Source organism: Benincasa hispida, chromosome 12, assembly GCF_009727055.1.
Source record: "Benincasa hispida cultivar B227 chromosome 12, ASM972705v1, whole genome shotgun sequence".
NCBI lineage: Eukaryota > Viridiplantae > Streptophyta > Magnoliopsida > Cucurbitales > Cucurbitaceae > Benincasa > Benincasa hispida.
Window position 1 is genome coordinate 33,368,414 of NC_052360.1, and position 20,944 is coordinate 33,389,357.

Genomic DNA, 20,944 nt, shown 5'->3' on the forward strand with positions numbered 1-20,944 from the left:
AGAATTTTACATTGTTTTAAAATTAGTTGCTAAATTAGCTGAAATTGTTGTCCCCCTGATCAGCGTAAGCCCTTCTTTTTCACTAAACCCTATACATCTTCAGCCACCCCTCTCTTCCATTAACAGCCACTCGGAACCCTGCTCCGCCTCACGCTGCCGCCACCGCAAACGGTCTCAGCCTTCCGCCGTTACTCCCTCTCACACTCTCTTGCCTCTCAGAGCAATCAGAATCACTTATCTTTGTTCGCTTTTTCTCAGAAACAGTGTACAGACCCTAACCCGCGCCGCTGGTGAGATAGCGCTTCCGCCGCTCATTTTTCAGATTCTCAAGGGTTTTATTCTTTTTATTTTGATTTTGGATTTTGTTTTGTTGGTTTATTTATGTGAGACTCTAGGTGGGGTTTTGGCTAATAATTCAAAGCAATGTTGCGAAGAAACATTCGGTTGAGGAGGGAGTATTTGTACAGAAAGAGTTTAGAAGGCAAGGAGCGTTTGCTTTATGAGAAGAAGAGGAAGATTAGAGAAGCCCTAGAAGGTATTGCATCTCTTTGCTTGATTGCGTTCCTCCCGCAACTGGAGGAAATAGCATTTGATCAATAAAAAAGGGAGGGTACGAAATTGGAGGATTAATAACCAACTACTAGTCAAAAGAGTTGCCATAAACTTTTCATTTAGCTTCTATATTGAAGATATAATAGTTACGAATATGGCTAGAAGGAATGCTTAATCGGGGAAACCAAAAAAAGATTGAATCAGAAGTAATATGAGGAATTTGAAAATATGTATGTGATTGCTTTTCCAACTGGCTCAGAGCTCCTAAACTTGCAATCGTGAACTTTTAGCTCAATATTCTGTGGATTTTTTTTTTTACTGCAGAGGGAAAACCCTTTCCTACTGAACTCCGAAATGAAGAGGCAGCACTTCGTAAAGAAATTGAACTTGAGGATGAACTCACAGCAGGTACTAGTCTCTAACTATTCTTCAATTTAATAGGGAAGGTTAACACTTTTTGCTGTTCCCTGCCTTCTCCAAAGAATTCTCGTCATTTAATGAAGAAAATGAATGAGATTTGCATCTTCAAGTCAATGACTTATTTGGGATCCTGATCCTGATCCTTAACACCAGTGGTTTAAGATCATTCTTTTTATCTTCTTTCTATCTCTTTCAATTCTTTTCACATTTTTTTTTCTTTGTGAAAATGGAGGTTAATCTCTTTCTTCATTAGCTTAGTTGGTAAGTTGTGAAGATTTTTATTCATATTTTATTTAATTAGAAGATATAAGGAAAGAGGAAAAGCTTATTCTTTATGCAATGCATTAGATTCTAATGGGATCAAATTTTTTGTGGTTTTTTTTAAATAATATTTTATTAATTTTATTTTATGAATACTAACTTTCATTGAGATGGGATCAATTTCTTTGGTTGGGACATACTATTGAAAGGAGCATAACCACTTTGCTGCCTATTGAATGATAAGTCCATAAAAATGGAAGGTTTAATTAAGGATCCGTTTGGTTGAAAAAATCTTGGATGATAATCACCATTAGATGCATTATGGCTACAACAGGGTCATTAAGGTTGGATGGAGAGTTTTTAAGAGACGTTGGATAATTTTAAGAGGAAAATAGAAGGGAAGAAGGATGGGGATAATTAAGTTGAAGAAATTGTGAGAGTACTAAGAAGGGCTATTTTGGGAATAGTAGCAGAGTAAGAATATGATGATAGTTAGTTAGAGATAGTTTGGTTATAAATAGGAGTTGGGGTTTGCAGGGGAGGTCATAGTTTGGTAAGTAGTCCTGAGTGTATTGATTGTGGGAGAGACATAGTCCTCTTGAAAGACAGTTGATATTGCAATATAACTATCTTTAGTGGTTTCATATGTTTTGGTATCCTAACAAAAACTTCAGTTGTTAAGGGGGAAAAGAGAGTGGATAAACCTTTTGTACTAGCCTTGAAAGTAAATTAGGGAGAAAATGTCAGTTGGCTGGGGGGATTAATTCCATGATTTGAAGTTACATACAAGGATTGTGAAGAAGCAAGATATCAGTTCCATGATTATTGGTACACCACTGTGGAAGTGAAGATAATTTCTGAAGTTACATAAAAGGTCATAGTTTGGTAAGTCAGTCATGAGTGTATTGATTGTGGGAGAGACGGTCCTCTTGAAAGACAGTTGACATTGCAATATAACTATCTTTGGTGTTTTCGTATATTTTGGTATCCTAACAAAAACTTTAGTTGTTAAGGGGGGGAAAAGAGAGTGCATAAATCTCTTGTACTAGCCTTAAAAGAAAATTAGGGAGAAAATGTCAGTTTGGGGGGTGGGGGATCAACTGGGAGTAGGATTACTATTTGTGTGGTAGAGTGCGAGGCATATAGTTTTTGGGGGTAGTGGGGTTTTTGAAGTTACATAAAAGGATTGTGAAGAAGCAAGATATCAGTTCCATGATTATTGGTACACCATTGTGGAAGTGAAGATAATTTTTGGGCTAGCAAGTGGTCATGTGAGGCACAAAAGTCCAAATGTGACTATTAGAAGGCCTTTTGTAGTCCATCTCATTTTCACGGAATGCTTCAGTTGCCCAGTCAGACTTCATAATCTCTAATCAATACAATTAGCGGGTGCCGTGCAATCATTGAGTTAATGATTGATATTTGTTGGGCACAAAATTGAATGTTAAAAAACTAATAGACAAAATCTTGAAAGTTAAGCACCAAATTTGTAAGTTGACCTTTATTTTAATATGATTTTTTATTCTCTTACCACAGATGTGGAGGAGAAATATCAAAGTAAAATGATCATTGATGCTTTTGCAATTTGCATATCTTGATCTTTTTGAATATCTATTCAAAAGCCTCTTTGTTTTATGCTGTTCCAATTCATAACAGAACTCTTGATTCTTAATGTCATATTGTAAGTGCAAGCTGGTTTCTAGAATTTCTTGCTAATGTACGGCTGCCTCTTGCCTCTTTATGTGTATCAAATACAGTCCCAAGGACACACATTGATGATGAGTATGCGAATGCTTCAGAAGTTGATCCTAAAATTTTGATAACTACATCTCGGGATCCAAGTGCACCTTTGACACAGTTTGCAAAGGTTGATATATTCTATCCTTTTCTCCTTTGTAACTTTTGTTGTTGATAGATTCAAGTGTATAGTTTTTGGCATTAATCGGAGTTTTATTGGGAATCTGTACACAGGAATTAAAAATTGTTTTTCCCAATGCACAACGAATGAATCGTGGTGGTCAGGTTAGTATTAATTTTGCCCACCTCATTGGGTTTTCTATCATCAGTTCGTTTAACATTTAGCCAATGATTTCAAATTGGAATTTCTCATTATTCTTTGAAGCCAAACGAGAAAGCCTTTTGTGATTGGAGCTTTTTTAGACTTAGGAATGCTTTGTTATTTCATAGTTGATACTTAGTTACATGTTGGATTTATTTCATATTTGATACTTAGTTACATGGTGGATGGTTTAAAAACCAGTATGGAAAAACAAGTGATAACTCCTCCTTATGGGTTGAACTTTTGGCAGTCAGCTCATCAGGCTGTTAACAACTCATAGGTCTTTTAATGCTGGTGTTAGAAGATGACAAATGTTTCTTAAGATAAGCTAAGGTGTCAGTAAATTGTAAGTTTGTAACACGTCAGTTGGTGTAAGGTATCTCCCATTTTTTGGATAAGATACGATTTCATTGATTGAATGAAATATCCAAAGATATCAAAGGTACAAAAGATAGGTATCTCCCTTAGAATCAGTATATTGATAACATGTCAGTTGGTGTAAGGTAACTCCCATGTAATCATCCTTGGGCTATTTTTTGTGTGACGGATGTCCAGGGACAACCGATAACAAAAACAAATACCCAACGGGGAGTACAAGTTACTCAGCCTTTTGAGAGGGCTATACATGTACTATCCTTCCTAAGACAAAAAGTCAAACAAGATAAAACCTAACCTTTACTAACCGAAGACTAACTATATATAAACTGATTACACCTAAAACCATAACAAAAGATAGTCCAGCAAGCAACTTCCCTAGGGTGCAATTCCATTCCTGCCCTTCCTTGTTTACGTATTTACAATAGAAGGACTTACAGTTGGTCCAGGCAGGCCCACAGAAAGTTTCTAATACTATAGTTTTTCCATTTAAAAAATTATAAAAACGAAAATATTATATCGATGACTTGAAAAATCAGAAAATATGGAAGAATACCCTATATTTTCACTTGTGTAGTTAAAGTGCATTTTAAGATAATCTCACAGAGAAGCGGAGGTAGAATGTGTTGTTGGTGGTATACTTATCTTATCATTTGTAGGCCTTTTGTTTAATTAAAATATCTGTTGTTTCTTAGGTTATCTCAGAGATTATAGAGACATGCCGTGCTCATGAATTTACAGATGTTATTTTAGTTCATGAACATCGTGGTGTGCCAGATGGTTTAATTATCAGTCATCTTCCATTTGGTCCAACTGCATATTTTGGATTGTTGAATGTGGTAAGTGTTCTTTTGGAATTCTTTTTTTCTTAATTAATGTTTTTAGACACTAGGTGGTTGGGCTAGTATACTAACCGTCTTTTCCAATTGAGGTTACAAGACATGAAATTAGGGATAAGAAAGCTATGGGAACGATGCCCGAGGCCTATCCGCACATAATTTTGAACAATTTTACCACGAAGGTAATACACATGTTTTGAATGATACGACATAACCTTGTCATTTGACATATTTCATGATCGTCTTTGTTACTTTCAACCACGTGTTCTTTATTTTGATATTTGTATTGAGTTTTGACATTGAATGATGTTAGACTGCTGAATTCATATTTCATAACACAATGAAAGAGGCTGAACTTGAAAATGAAGACTTTCTGATGTACATTAGTATTAGCAATCATTCCTTCTAATCTCCAAGTTTATCCTTTCAAAGTAAATAATGTTTACTTTTAGTGTCGCGATTTTCTTAATATTCCTATAATCTACATGCTGGTGTCATTATGTCTTAATAATCTTATCATCACTTTGTTAGCTACACCTTGGATTTACTCCAATATGGATGTTCGATTATATGTTTTTCCCTTCTTTCTCACATAGGACTCCGCCATATGTTCTATTTCTATTTTCCACCATATCCCATGCGTATGTGGTTGCATGTTGAGGACATGGATGCCTACATTTTCCCTCATTCTGCCATCATGTAAAGATTGTTTATTTGTTTTTTCTTTAGAGCGATTACTTATGTAAAGATAAATAGTTATTCAGAATTTTAGCATCTTCTCTAAATTGCATTTTTAATTATATTTCTAAAATATTTCATTGTTCTATTTCTGATAGTTGGGTGAAAGGACGGCCAATATCTTAAAGCATCTATTTCCTGTGCCAAAGCCAGATACCAAACGGGTGGTTACTTTTGCTAATCAGTCTGACTATATCTCATTCAGGTTGGTTTACTAAAATATTTCCCTAGAGAATGCTAAATTGGTGATGATGAACGTGATGGTGATACTTGGGCTTAGTTTGGGATTGCAGTACTTTTAGAAAGACAAGTTATGACATAAAGTAGATCAGTGTTTAGTGTTTGGTAAAATAATATTAAATTGTTGTGATTTAGTTATATTGATCAAAATAGGCACATTATTTTCATATGGATATTTAACATCTATTTTATTAGAAGTTAAGTTTACTTTCTTGAAAAAAAACTGTTTTCAAATTTATATGATTTTATTGCAAAGTTATATTGTTTAATCTAAATTATTTGATAAAAACAACAATTGATTGTCATTGAATAAAAAAATTCTTTAAATCAATCATAATAATAATAGCTAAATTGAATAATTAGTTTATTTAGAGGCAGAAACCTTGACGAGGAACTAAGAGAAGAAAGAAGAAAGTATTTAATCCCACTAAATTCCTAAAATTGAACCTACAGCCTGTTCAGAGGGAGCATAGTTGTCTCCTAGTTTCAAATTCTCAATTTCATTCGTGGCTCCATGGTGAAGCCTTGTAATTATCCTAAGGTCTTTTTTTAAAAATTTGATTGGAGACCCTTTTTGTAGTCTCTCCCTTTTTTGTGGGTTATATTTTTATACAATCTTTCATCTTATATTATTTCATCTTTTTTCTTAATGAAAGTTCAACTATTGATCAAATGAACAAAAACAAATCTTCTCTCTTTCAATGCTGTCAATTTTTCATTTAGGGGATGTTTGGTCCGCCAACATAAGTCGGTGTTGTTGCACGACCCGACCCTTCGCCTTCAAACTCAGACTTCGTCGATCTTCACCGGCTCTGCCTCAAACTTCGCCAATCACCGCCAGCTCCGATCACCATTGTTTTGTCGCCACCCTCGACGCCTCTTTTAGGTGGTCCTTTCAACGAAATCTCTCTCCCCCTAAATCCTCCCCTAATTCCTCCACCATTTTTGCGTTCGTGACCCATCCTCTGATTCTTTTCCAACCACCGCCGACTGTCCTCGACCTTCCCCCTTGGCTATTGTAAGGTAACCCCGTTTTCTCTCTCCCCATATCTAGCCGTTATCACATTTCCGTTCTCCACCTCTCTAGCCATTTCTCTCCCTCCCCGAAGCCTCTTCTGAAAATCCTACCTCCGTTTAGCATCCTAGCCGCTTCGTCTGGCACCTCACCCTACCTCCGTTCATCTTCCAAACCTTTGCTATCGGGTGTAATTAGAAGCTTTATCTTTGAAGGATAGTTAGTTTAATAATTGTTTGTCATGAATGGATTGTTGTTTTAAATTGGTTAGTTTTGTTTGTAATTTTGTTATGTAAACAGAACCTACACTCTGTTTTCCTATAAATAAAGGCTTCTCTCCCCTTAATTGAGGAAGAGATTCATTTGGATTCAAAATTAGAGTTTTGGTAATACATCTATTGGTATCAGAGTGACAAATCCTTGAACGAATGGCGGAAAGAAGAGTTGCCCACATGAGAGGAAGAGATGCTCTGACGCTAGACTAAGAGGTGGAAAAACCCCCACCCTCTCTCCAAGAACTACAATGAGATGCTTGCTGTCCATTGAAGACTCATTGGAGGGAATTCACGGTTCGTTGAACAACCTTCAAAAAACAATGGCAATGCTTGTGAGAAGGATAGATGAATTGGCAGCACTGGCCCGAATTGAAGAAGATGCTCCGATGTTCAATCAAAATTGGGGAAGAAGAGGAAGACATGGCGCTGGACAACCAAGAAACTTTCAGTTTCAGCAAGAAATTCATCAACGAAGGGTTCCAATAATGCATAGGCATCTTCAAGAAAACCCAAGAAGACGACGAAATATTCAAGAAGGATTCCAAGAAGACCAAGATTGAGATCCTTCGAGTGAGATCAAGAAGAATAATATTTTGGTGCAAGAAGGGGCAGAGAAGGGAGATAGGAAGCTAGAGGTGATCCTTATGACTTCAAAATGAAGCTAGACTTGCCGTTTTATACTAGTAAGCATGATTGGATCAAGAACATGTAGAATTTCTTTGATTATATGAACACACCGAATCATAAGAAGGTTCGATTGGTTGCCTTCAAGTTGAAAGGAGGAGCATTCGTGTGATGAGATCAATTGGAAGTAAATCGACAAAGACAAGGCAAGAGACCTATCTGAACATGGGAGAAGATAAAGCGGTTGATGAAAGAAAGATTTCTTCCTCCCCATTATGAGCAAACACTGTACAATCTGTACCAAAAGGCCCTCAGACAGTAGCTGATTTCGTGGAAGAGTTCCATCAATTGGGAGCAAGAACTAATTTGGCTGAAAATGAACAACAACTTTGATAGCACAGTTCAATTGAATGGGTTTTTGGAAAAAAAGAGTGGGACCTCCAAGAGAAGCTAAAACTTCAAACAACAATTCAATTTGTGGCTGATGTGATTGTTTTTTGTTGAAAACAGTGGAAAAACTCAATGATTTCGCTTCCAAGAAAAGCTTTCCAAGAAAGGCCCCGTGGGAAAGTATCCCACAAAGTAGGGAGAGTGAATTCTTCATCCAAAGGTACTAATCAATCATCATCCACATCTTTGGCCAAAGAAAAAAAGAAAGAAAATCTTTGGGGGAAGCCGTGGAATAGAACACTGAAGCTGCCAACAAGAAAAAATCCCAAAAATCCTTACAACCGGCCTGCCATTGGGGCAAAATGTTTTTGATTGGCCAAAGCTGGCCATTTGTCCAATGATTGCCCTCAATTTCTTCCTCCCCATTATGAGCAAACACTGTACAATCGTACCAAAAAGGCCCTCAGACAGTAGCTGATTTCCGTGAAGAGTTCCATCAATTGGGAGCAAGAACTAATTTGGCTGAAAATGAACAACACTTGATAGCACAGTTCATTGGTGGATTGAGAGTGGACCTCAAGAGAAGCTAAAAACTTCAACAATTCAATTTGTTGGCTGAATGTGATTGTTTTTTGTTGAAACAGTTGGAAGAACTCAATGAAAATTCGTCCAAGAAAGCTTCAAGAAAGGCCCCGTGGGAAGTTATCCACAAGTAGGAGAAGTAAATTCTTATCCAAAAGGTACTAAATCAATCACATCCACATCTTTGGCCAAAGAAAAAAGAAAGAAAAATCTTTTGGGGAACGCCGTGGAATAGAACACTGAAGCTGCAAACAAGAAAAATCCCAAAATCCTTACAACCGGCCTCCATTGGGCAAATGTTTTTGATGTGGCCAAGCTGGCCATTGTCCAATGATTGCCCCTCAATTTCTTCTCCCCATTTATGAGCCAATACACTGTACAATCGTACCAAAAGGCCCTCAGACAGTAAGCTGATTTCGTGAAGAGTTTCCATCAATTGGGAGCAAGAAACTAAATTTGGCTTGAAATGACAACACTTGATAGCACAGTTCATTGGTGGATTGAGAAGTGGACCTCCAAAGAGAAGCTAAAAACTTCAAAACAATTCATTGTTGGCTGATGTGATTGTTTTTTGTTGAAACAGTGGAAGAACTCAATGAAATTCGCCTCCAAGAAAGCTCAAAAGAAAGGCCCCGTGGGAAAGTATCCACAAGTAGGAGAGTGAAATTCTTCATTGCCAAAGGTAAACTAATCAATCATCATCCACATCTTTGGCCAAGAAAAAAGAAAGAAAATCTTGGGGAAGCCGTTGGAAATAGAAACACTGAAAGCTGCCGAAACCAGATGAAAAAATCCCAAAATCCTTACAACCGGCCTCCATTGGGCAAATGTTTTTGATGTGGCCAAGCTGGCCATTTGTCCAATGATTGCCCTCAAAAGAAGACAGTAGCTTACATGGAAGATGAAGAAGTCTTAACTGTAAATAGTGAAGAAGTTGAAGAAACTGAATTCATTGAACTGGATGATGGTGAAAGGGTATCTTGTGTTCTCCAAAGGATGCTATTGCTCATAAAGGAAACCTTCAAGGACATTGTCTTTTCAAGACAAGATGTACAATCAATGGGAAGGTGTGCAACATGTATAGACAATGGAAGTAGTGAGAACTTCGTGTCCAAGAAGCTTGTGACAGCATTGAACCTCAAGGTGGAACCCCACCCGAATGCATAAAAGATTGGTTGGGTGATGAAAGGTGGAGAGGTTCAAGTCAATGAAATTTGTATAGTTCCCCTCTCGATTGGGAGTGGACGCAAAGATCAAATTGTATGTGACGTATTGGAGATGGATGTATGCGATGAGATTGTGGCAATTTGACACTCAAGCCTTGTACAAGGGGAGAGAAAATGCATACGAGCTCCAATGGATGGACGAGAAGATTGTACTACTCCCGTATCTTTTTTGACCCAATAAGGAAGTGTTGGCTGATAAGGCATTAATAAAACTTTATGATAGTTTTGCTGATATGGTTTTTGATGGGAAATGGCGAGAAATTAGATCCTTGCATTTGAAGGTTGAAAATTGGTCTTACAAAGCACATTTTCATCCGAAGTTCATTGTGAGTTATGGAGGTTAGTTGTCAATAAAAAATTTATCTGTCTTTTTGGGCTCATCCTATTCTTGAAGCCATTGGCGAAAACCTTGGGGGGTCTGGTTAGTATTTCTTCTCAAATTTTGAATTTTTTGGATTGCTCTGAAGCTCGTATTGAAGTTAAAAGAAATTTGTGTGGTTTTCTCCCAGCTAAAATTGAAATTAAAGATAAGACTCATGGTAATTTTCACCTTAGATTTGGTGATATTTATCCATTAGATCCTCCTAGTATCCTTCCAGGTGAGTTATTTTTCTATGATTTTTCTAACTCTTTGGATATTGCAAGATTGATTGAAGTTAAGCGTGACTAAGAAGTGTTTGAGGTTTCAAATTTCGTTGAAGAGGGTGTTACCTTTCTGTTAGACAAGGAAACTAGTTTTGCTCTAGTTTTGAATGAGGTGGATCCGCTTCCTCTTTATAATTCTATGAAAACTGCCGTTAGTACTCCACAGCTTCTCGACTTAGAGAGCAGTAGAAAGGATGTTAACATAGAAAATTCTCCATTTTCTTATTATCCTCTTTTTTACAATCAAACAGAAAAGAAGCAACCATCCACAAAGGAACATTTTGCGGATGTGAACATAGAAAGTTCTCCATTTTCTTATTATCCTCTTTCTTACAATCAGACAAAAAAGATGCAGCCATCTGCAAAGGAACATTTTGAGTTCAATCAAGATGTTTTGGAAGAGTCATGTGTAGGTCTCCTATTAGCTGATTTAGAACCGGCAGACAATCCACATCCTTTGTCTTATAGTTCGAACTTCAGCCAATCAATCATTATAATTCCGGGTTCAAATATTACTTTTATAAAAGGAGTTTATGGCCATCCACCTCCTAAAGAAGACACTCCTAGTTACGATTTTGATGGAGATTCAAATGTTAGTTTAAGTAGTGAGGATATTATGGATTCTCTAGCACAAGATGATTTTGTTGAGGAGACTCTAGAAGTTTGCTTTGTAGATGGTTTTGGTTTTGATACTTTGTTTGAGTGGGGTGAAAATATTCAAGCAAACTTGTTTCCCAAAATCCCCGCCAAGTTCTCCACTTTGATTGAAAAATGTGGCTTTAGATGGAATCAATTCCTCATTCTCCTTCAGTTAAAGCATAGATTGGTGGTTTTGTCCAGGAATTGAATTATTTTTTTGGGTTTCTCATGTTTATGTGCCTAATCCTCATTGTTTTGTTTGAAATTGTGTTTTTCTCCTAGTAGTTGTTTTCTTGGAAGCGACAATTTAGAAGCTAGTTTGTTTTGATTCTCGCACTTCAAACCTTATAGGTCTTCTCACCTTGTCGGCTCATTAGGCTGCTATCAGCTTTAGCTTTTTAGTTTATGTGTTCTCTGGTATTGTTTTCCTTTTTGGAGCTGGTTTGTTAGGTTTTAAGAGATTGCTTTTTGATGTCTTCTCTTTATATCCCAATAGTTCTTTTTTCCTGCTTTTGTTTTTTTTGCAATTTCTCTATTCTTTTGAAGGTTATTGTATCTTTAGGCATTAGTCTCTTTTCATTATATCAATGAAAAGTTATGTTTCATTTTTTTAAAAAAAGATATCATAAGTCAGTGTTAAATAACTCAACTTCAATAGTGTTCACTATTGAAGTTTGCATATTTATCGATGAACTCCATCTTACAACTGTATCCTAAATACAGACTTTCTAACTCCAACATATTAACTCCATACTCCATAACTCAACTTAGCACTCCAAACACTCCATTCGCATCTTCAAATGTCTTCATGAAGGAAAATGTTCACTTCATTCCGTTGGTCTAAACATTGGGGAAAGCATATATATATATATATATATATATATATTTGAAGTCGTGTTTCTTCAGTAGTAAGTAGCTCTTTGCTAATTTGTGCCTGTTTTCTTTGGTAATTTGAATTAAAAAAACTATAGGCATCATATTTATGAGAAGCATGGAGGTGCCAAATCAATCGAGCTGAAGGAGATTGGTCCACGATTTGAGTTGCGATTATACCAGGTACCTATTTCTGTGATTCGGTTCATTGCTTTGACGTATTTCATACATACTTTCCGATACTGGAGAAAGCATTTCTACAAAGATAGATAAGCAATCTAGGCGTTCAAAGGTTGTTTTACTTTGATCCTGTAGAAAGTATTTGATAACAAACTAATTAATAAGCTACCATGGTCTTATATATATTATCATCCAAACTCTCTCTGGAGTGTCTGAGAGTCAAATTTTTAGTTCTAAGGTGGTCAAAAGTTGGAAATTCTCGTCATAATAAGCATGCCTTTAGAAATAGAAAATAAAAGTTGCTCAAATACAACTGATTTTATTTTATTTTAGAAGAAACTAGTACAATTGTATTGGATTCAAACAGAATTTGATGGATGATGTGATAGTTTTTGACAAAAATCAAGACTTTGTTTATAAAGCCTGATGATATAATATTTTCTATCGTCCCTTTTCAGTTCACAGAAATATGTAATTTGTCAATACCAAAAGTTTTTGTTTGGTGTTCATTTGATATCATTTTGAATTTCAGATGTTGCCAAAAATCTTATCAAAGAAAATTTTTGTTATATTTCGACATTGTGTTGATGTTACAGGAATGTTTCTCTTCCCATATGAAGTCTTTGTTGAAAAATAATAGGTTAAATTACAAGTTTAGTCCCTATTTTTTTAGGTTTGTGTTTATTTGGTCCTTGAATTTTAAGTATAGTATGCTTTTGAGGGTCTAGTAGATTTCTGTCCTATTTCACAATTTTAAAGTGTCACAAGTTTCATGTCTAAAATCCCATCAGAAGTAAAATTTAACTTTATATCAAATTGATGAGTTAATTTTATTTTCTTTTAATATGTCAAGGAAATATTAATCCTTTTTAAGATTTAATACATACAAAATTAAACTTTTTTTTTTAGTAGTTTAGGTATCAAATAGACACAAACTAAAAAATTAACTAACATTGTACAAACTATTTTTTCATAATGATTCAACAGTACTATCAAATTCAGACTAGGACAACGTATATTTAACTTATTATCATCGTTCTTACCCTCGGGTTTTTTTAACTTCACAAGTCTTGCCATACCCGATCACAGTTGAATAGAACACGATCTGCAATTTTGTTGTATCGAGTATCGTTTTCGGGTGGTAAGCAATATTATGACGTGTCTAAATTTCCTTTTTGGTTTTCTTGGAACTCTGTTGCAGATAAAGTTAGGAACTGTGGACCAAACAGAAGCTCAAAATGAATGGGTGATTAGACCATACATGAAAACAACGAAGAAACGTGATTTCCTTGGTGCTTAAGAAACTGCTAAAAAAGCACATTGTAATCTATCTTTTATTGTTATTATTATTATATTTTTTGTTTGCATAATCACATTTTTATTAAAGTTTATATTTTTTTCGGTTGGTATGGGATGCCAAATTTTCTCTAGATTATTGATAGACTTAGTCGAATCTTTGTATTAGAAAGGTAGGTTTGTTTTTAGCACAATGATTGTAGAAGTTTGAAGAGACGTGCACTTGAAAGTTTTTGCCGTAGGAAATGTACAAAATGGGAGGGTAATTTTGAAAAATGTCTATCTTAAGAATTTTTTTAAAAAATGTCTAAATTTTCAAATGGGTATGTAGCCGTTTGATAGTTCTTCCTTATTTGTCCTCCAACTATTAGATACTCCAATTTGGCAATTTTTATCTATTGACCAATGCAATCATTGCTCTTAGAAACAAAGTCTCATTTTTTTTTTTTAAAAAAAGGACAAATTTATGAGTTAAGAAGAATTTTTTTTCACTAAAAAAAGCTTGTGGGTGTATGTGATTTCTGATTTTCGAGTCTGCATTAATTAATTATGTTTTGCAAGGATGTCTCGCATGGAAACAAAATCAGTTTTTTTTTTTCCTCCTCTCAACACAGTTTTTCTTTCTTTTTTAGTACATTAACTTGTTTTCTTAACCAGATTGTTCTTTTCCCCTTTTTCAAATAATATAATGTTTTGTTTATGGTGTGTTTGTAATACATTTTTAAGTCTAATTTTAGAAATAAGTCATTTTTAAGTCATTTTAACCAGAGTGTTTAGTAACTATTCAAAGTAGCTTTGAAGTGTTTTTAACCAATTTTGTCAAAAATGTTTAAATAATAATGAGTTTTTGAAAAGTATTTTTTTTTCCTTGAGTCAATTTAAACGGGTTCTTACTTTTCAGGTAAGGTATTTGCATTCCTTGAGACAATTGAATCCACATCAAGATATTTGTGCTGCATGGATACTTATGGGTTTACTTTTTGGAACACTATATTTTTCAAAAAGGAAAATACATAATTTTTTATATGGATTATGTTGTCAAAAATTATGAAGGAATCTTCATTATATTTTCGGAAATTCTCTTTGATTTTCGGATGTGTGAAACTTGAATTATTTATTTCCGTTATGTTTTCCTTTATTTACGGTTTATTTGAATTTTTGAATTAGATTCTGTTTTAAATATTGTGTAATTTATTTGTGATAAGGGTGTATCCGTCTACTTAATTTATAAAATAAAGCGTAATTTTATTAAATGGTTTTCGTTTATAGATATGTTTTGGATCAAAATTTGGTTTAGATATTTTTCAAAATTATCTTTTAAAATTAGACATTCATCCAATCATCCCAAATTTTGATTATACAGGATGAAAGTTCGATTCCTTCAGTTTTGGACCCAATCAAGAACCAAATCGAATTGTTCGATTTTTGTGAAGAATTGAACAGTTTGAACCAATATTTAAATTCACATAGAACTAATTGGTTTGATTCTCGATTTTGGGCTTACTACACATATAGTCCAAATAGATAGGTCTAATGACACAATTGTCTAAGCTTTTTTATTTTTTTACATGAATAACTTAATGTGTTATTATTTTACCCAAAAGTTTGGCCTAATTTACTTTTTCGGGCCGCATTACCATTCATTTAAGAAAAACTAATATTAGTATCAACAGAAATTATGTAAAAGATGTTTTTTTAAAGAACTATGTGGGAGAAGTTTTTTGCGATTATAAATTTCTCAAAATGGTTTTCGTTTCAAAATCTAGGGAGAATTTCTCCAAAAATCCAAAATTGTTGCCTCATTATCTATAAATGAAGCCATGAATAGGCAATAAATTTCAAAGGAGAAAGCATTGTATATTTGATATATACAACACTATATGTTTTAATTTTTTAGAAATCAACCATGGTATATTTGATAAGTGCAAGAATAAAAAAATTTGCACAATATATTTTCTTATATACCAAACAATATATGCAATATATATTAATTTACATTTTCAATATATTTGTAAATGCACCAACAAATAAATCACGGTATATTATTAGTATATTTGACATTACTTGAGACCTCAATGAAGAGATGATTGATTTCCAACCAGTAATATAGAAGGAAACAAATGAGATCTCCTCAAATGAAGGAACCATCAATTTAAAATATCTTGCATTAAATAAATATCAACTGAAATTAATAAATAACTAAAATAAAGTCAAAATTCTAAAATGATGTTAATAAGGAAAGAACTAAATATTTCAAATATTTATTGATGAGAAATAATGTAATTTACGATACCTCTTTCTATATAAAGCACTTAGAAGTACATTGAATCTTAGTTTATTGGATTTGGGTTTATGTCGAATAAAATAACACTTTATTTTATATAAATAATTTGTATACAAATAATTTACAAACTACAGAACCTACGAGATTTAAGGCATCAATCCCAACAATCTCTTACTTGTCTTAAAGCTAGATGGGGGTAAAAATACAAAGTAAAAACAAAGTACAGTACATAAAACAATAAACTAGGGCATACACTACATCAAGTAACATCTCTCACTTGCCCTGGACAAGATGATGCATGTCCCGTAGACCTAGACTCTCCAGGTGACTTTAAAAAACTTTAGCCGTGAGAGCCTTTGTAAAAGATCAACAACGTTGTGCTCTAAAGCAATCTTCATGTTGATCATGTCCCCTCGATGCATAATCTCCTAGATGAAATGATATGTGCACTCAATGTGCATTCCTCTCTTGTGGCTTCTATGCTCTTTGGAATTTGCCACAACACCACTATTATTACAATAAAGGGTGATGAACTTTGACATATTAGAAACAACTTCCAGGTCTGCTAAAAATTTTCTAAGCTATACAACCTCTTTGGCAGCTTCACAAGCCACTACATACTTTGCCTCCATGGTTGAGTCAGCAATGAAATCTTGCTTTACGTTTTGCCACACTGTAGTCCCTTCGTTAAAAGTGAACATTGATCCAGATATGGATTTCCTAGAATTCGTATCAATTTGAAAATCAGAGTCGATATATCCTGTAAGGATCAAATCCTTAGCTCTATACACAAGCATATAGTCTCTCGTTCTCCGAAGATTCTTGAGGATGACCTTAACTGTTGTCTAATGATCAAATTCTGTATCGGACTAATATCTACTCACAATCCCTACTCAAATGTCAAGTCTAGTACATAACATCGCATATATAAGGCTGCCAATAACCAATGCATAGGAAATTTGTCTCATTTTCTCAACTTCTTTAGGAGTCTTAGGACACTATTCCTTAGATAAAATAATTTCATGCTGAAAAGTAATAAACCCCTATTGGAATTGTGCATTGAATATCTAACAAGCATCATGTCAATATATGATGTTTGAGACAAGGCTGACGTTTCGTTCTTATAATCCTTGATGATCTGGATCCTTAGAACAAATTGCGCCTCTCCAAAATCTTTCATTTGGAATTGAGCGGCTAGTCATTTCTTAACATCTGTCAATATACCTACATTAATCCCAATGAGTAGGATATCATTTACATACAACACTAAGAGAGCTACTGAATTATTGATGATTTTCTTCTATACATAAGGCTCATCAATGTTTTGGTCAAAGTCATCAGATTTGATCGCAGTATTAAATCTTATATTCTAAGATCGAGACGCCTGTTTCAATCCATAAATGGATCAACTAAGCTTGCAAACCATTTTCTCTTAACTTTGTTTATAAACCCCTCTAGTTGCTGCATGTAGATGGTCTTTTCAAGATTACCATTTAAAAAGGAAGTTTTGACATCAATTTTCCATATCTCATAGTCACAATATGTGGCAATAGACAAGAGAATCCGAATCGACTTAAGCATGTCAACAGGTGAGAGTTTCCTTATAGTCCACTTCCTTAACCTAGGTATAATCTTTTGCCACCAATCTAGCCTTAAATATCTGTACCTTACCATCTACACCCTTTTTTCCTCTTGTAGATCCATTTACAACCTATAAGCTTTACCCCATCAAGTTGATCTACAAGATCCTAAACTAAATTAAAGTACATAGACTCTATTTCGAGATTCATAGCCTTAACCCATTTATCTTTGTCCACATCATCCATTACCTGTTTATAAGATAATGGATCCCCGACATCACCATCTGATATGACGATTAGGATTTGTTAAATCCATATAACGAGCAGGTGGGTTCGAAACTCCCCTACTACGTCGAGGCTCTCTGAACTCTTGAGGTGGATGTGCTTGACTAGATGAACCAATATCAACAACTTTTGTTGATGTACTAGTCTCTTCAACAACTCTTGTTGAAATTTCAGTAGTTTCATTGGAAGTTCATTCAACACAATCTTACTGCAGGGCTTATGCTTCTTGATGTAGTTCTCTTCTAAAAATGTAGCATTTGTCGACACAAATATTTTATTCTCCTTAGGATCAGAGAAGTAACCACTTTTCGTTTCCTTAGGATAGTCTACAAATAGACAGAATTTAGAAGGTTGTTTCAATTTATTTAGATTTGCCTCAAGAACATGTATTGGGTAGCCCCAAATTCTGAAGTGTCGTAATCTACCTTTACGACATGTGCATAATCCAAAGGTGTTTCAGAAACATTCTTGGATGAAACATTGTTCAAAATATAAGTTGTAGTCATTAATGCATAACCCCAAAACAAATCAGGTAAATGAGCATATCTCATCATAGATTAAATCATGTCCAACAAAGTTCTATTTCTTCTTTATGATACACCATTTTGCTGAGGTGTACCAGGTATCGAGAGTTGGGATGGATTCTATGTTCTATCATATAGTTCTAGAATCTTCAATCCATATACTCACCACCTCGATTTGATCAAAGTGTTTTAATGGTTTTACCTAATAAATTCTCAACCTCAGCTTTATACTTCTTGAACTTTTCAAGAGATTCAAACTTATGTTGCTTTAGTTAAACGTATCCATATCTCGAATAATCATTTATGAAGGAGATGAAATATTAAAAACCTCATCTTGCCTTAACATTCATAGGACCACAGAGGTCTGATGTACAAGTATCAAGGGTTCTTTAGCTTTATGACGTTTTCTAGTAAAATGTTTTTTTTTTGTCATTTTGCCTTCTAGGCATGACCCACATACTGATAAAGAATTTTATTCTAACTTGCTTAGAAGTCCACTCTTAATCAATCTCTTAATCCTATTGAGATTTATGTAACCTAATCTTAGATGCCAAAGATGGACATTTTTCTTAAGAGAAATCTTTTTCTTTTATGTTGAGTTGTTACACTTCTGAATATTTTAGTATTTAACAATGCTTTAGAGACTAATAGCCTTAGCACATGTAAACTATTCTCTAAGTTTGCAGAACAAATGTTAACACCATTTTTATAAATAAACCTTTTATTTATGTTAAAAGAAACAATATATTGTTGTTCAAGTAAAATTTTTACAGAAATAAGGTTCCCTTTCAAACCCGAAACCACATAAACATCTTTTACAAGAAGACAAAATTTTCTAGAAGAGTAATTTAACGCCTCTCGCTGCAACCGTTGAGACGACATGCCCTGTTCCAACCCGCATCATCATCTCGCTAGTCCCGAGCTTTTGCCAGGAACTAATTCTCTAAAAAGAAGAACAAATATAATTAGTGGCCTCTGAATCAATTATCCACGCCGAATCATCATTCTTCACTAAAGAGGTTTCCAAAACTAGTAGATTATATTTACCTTGCTTGGCCTTCTTTTTCTCTGCTAAATACTTGGGATAGTTCCTTTTTCAGTGTCCCTCTTGGTTGCAGTGGAAATATTTTTCCTTGGCAACCTTGGCCTTCTTGCCCTTCTGGACCGCAATAGAGTTAGCTTTATTCCCTTTGTTGGGGTTAATGCCCTAAATCTCATAGGTTCCTATAGTTTGTAATTGTATTGTACAAGCTTATTATTTATTTAATAGAATATATGATGTTTTATTTCAAAATTATTTGCTTTAACTACAAACCAATAGACTAACATCCAAGATTATCTTGTAGCTTAAACATGCATGTAGAAACATATGGGTGTATCATGTTTAAGTGATAACCTAAATGGTCTGCAGTAGATGGATAAGGCTAGGTACCTTATCCCGGTGACACTACGAGTATGGCCTGCTTTGTAGGTGTTACAATTGTTGTAAAGTGCTACAAATGATCTAATCCTGATCATTCATGTTTAAACATGTAAGCGGAGATATTCTATCCATAAAATGTTTAGTCTCATTATATAATGTCGTTTATAATAGATACTTACATTTCACTAAGATAACCACAGGTAACATGACTTAAATCCTAAGTGAGTTGTGAACTTTTGCCTATGATGACAGTCCTTTGATTTGTATGGGTGAGAGTGGACAGATCGCCGACTCAATAAGCCTACCATTTTGGGGATTTGTCTGATTGGGGAGCTGGGAACATAGCTACACAATAAGGAATTCATTCCTTCCCCGAGGTTGGGGTAAATAGATAAATTACTTCCTTAAGGGTTGATTCCGAGGCTTGAACAATGTAGTGCCACACCCTCTCCCGGCCCGAGAGGGATTTAGTCATATTTGGACTATGATCTATCGTTCATTAGAGGGATCAGTGTTACTTAAGAAGTTAGATGTAACTACATGGGCAAAATGGTAATTTTGACATAGTTGTACTTACGAGCATTTTGTGAAGGGTCATCATACTGTTGATTGGTTATATCCAATGAACATATAAATATATCTGTAATGCGATGAGTGTAGTTGTCGGTCTTTAGTGGAGTGCCTGACAGTTAATGGACGGTGAATAATTTTATTAAAGAGTTTAATTAATTATTCATGTACCATTGGAGTTTCAAACTATAGGTCCATGAGGTCCCTTTGGTAGCTCAATAGGACTAATGAGAATCAGTATTTGGATTAATTTGAAATTTTCAAATTAATTGAGGGAATTGATTATATATGACATAATTAAGTTATTTTAATTATATGTGATATGAGAGAGAAAAGAAACTAGATTATATTGTATATGATAAAATATTAAAACTATAGTTTATATGTTATATTTGATATAACATATAGTTTAATGTATATATTATATGATAAGTTAATTATCATATATATTAAATGATAATTGAAATAAATATTAAAACTATAAAATTTATTTCTCTGTAAAAATGGGATTTGGGACGTTCCCGCTTCCTCTCAAAGGTTCTTCACCCTTGACCTCCAGTCTTCTTCCTCCACTTTTTAGTGTCAGATGAAGCAAGCACAAACTTAGTTCCAGAGGTCGAGCCTCTATGGAACTTCTTAAAAGAAGTGGTAACATTTGCCTCTCTCTTCTTTCCTTAGCTTTCATCAAAGTCTAACAAGTCTGTAACTCATTAAGAAGGGTGGTCATGGTATAGTCTAGCTTGTTTGTAACAAAATTATAGAATTGAAGGAAACTCTTTGGAAAGTTTCCAGAATAAAGCTAACTTGATTGGCCTCATTAATGACAGTCCCGTTCATTTCAGTCACATTAAAATGAACCATCATATTGAGAACATGTTATCGCATAGATGTCTCCTCTTGCACATGAGCATTGAAAATGAACTTTAGGGCATCATGCTTGATCTGTGAGGACGATTGTCCAAATATCTCTCTCAGTGAATCCATAATCTCGCATGCAGTGGCCATGGATTCATGTTTCTTTGCCCAAATTTCAGTTAAGCTGGCAAGAA

General features: G+C 34.6%; 1 protein-coding gene across 1 annotated transcript; it reads left to right on the forward strand.

Annotated features, from left to right (window-relative positions):
• The first annotated feature begins 36 nt into the window (after positions 1–36).
• Positions 37–13,499, forward strand: LOC120093011 (U3 small nucleolar ribonucleoprotein protein IMP4). Its single transcript, XM_039051301.1, has 10 exons — positions 37–290; positions 396–535; positions 877–960; positions 2,991–3,100; positions 3,205–3,255; positions 4,363–4,506; positions 4,599–4,688; positions 5,343–5,449; positions 11,852–11,936; positions 13,135–13,499. Exons 2-10 carry the CDS (start codon positions 424–426, stop codon positions 13,231–13,233), a joined length of 882 nt encoding a protein of 293 aa, XP_038907229.1. The 5' UTR covers positions 37–290; positions 396–423; the 3' UTR covers positions 13,234–13,499.
• The last annotated feature ends 7,445 nt before the right edge of the window (positions 13,500–20,944 follow it).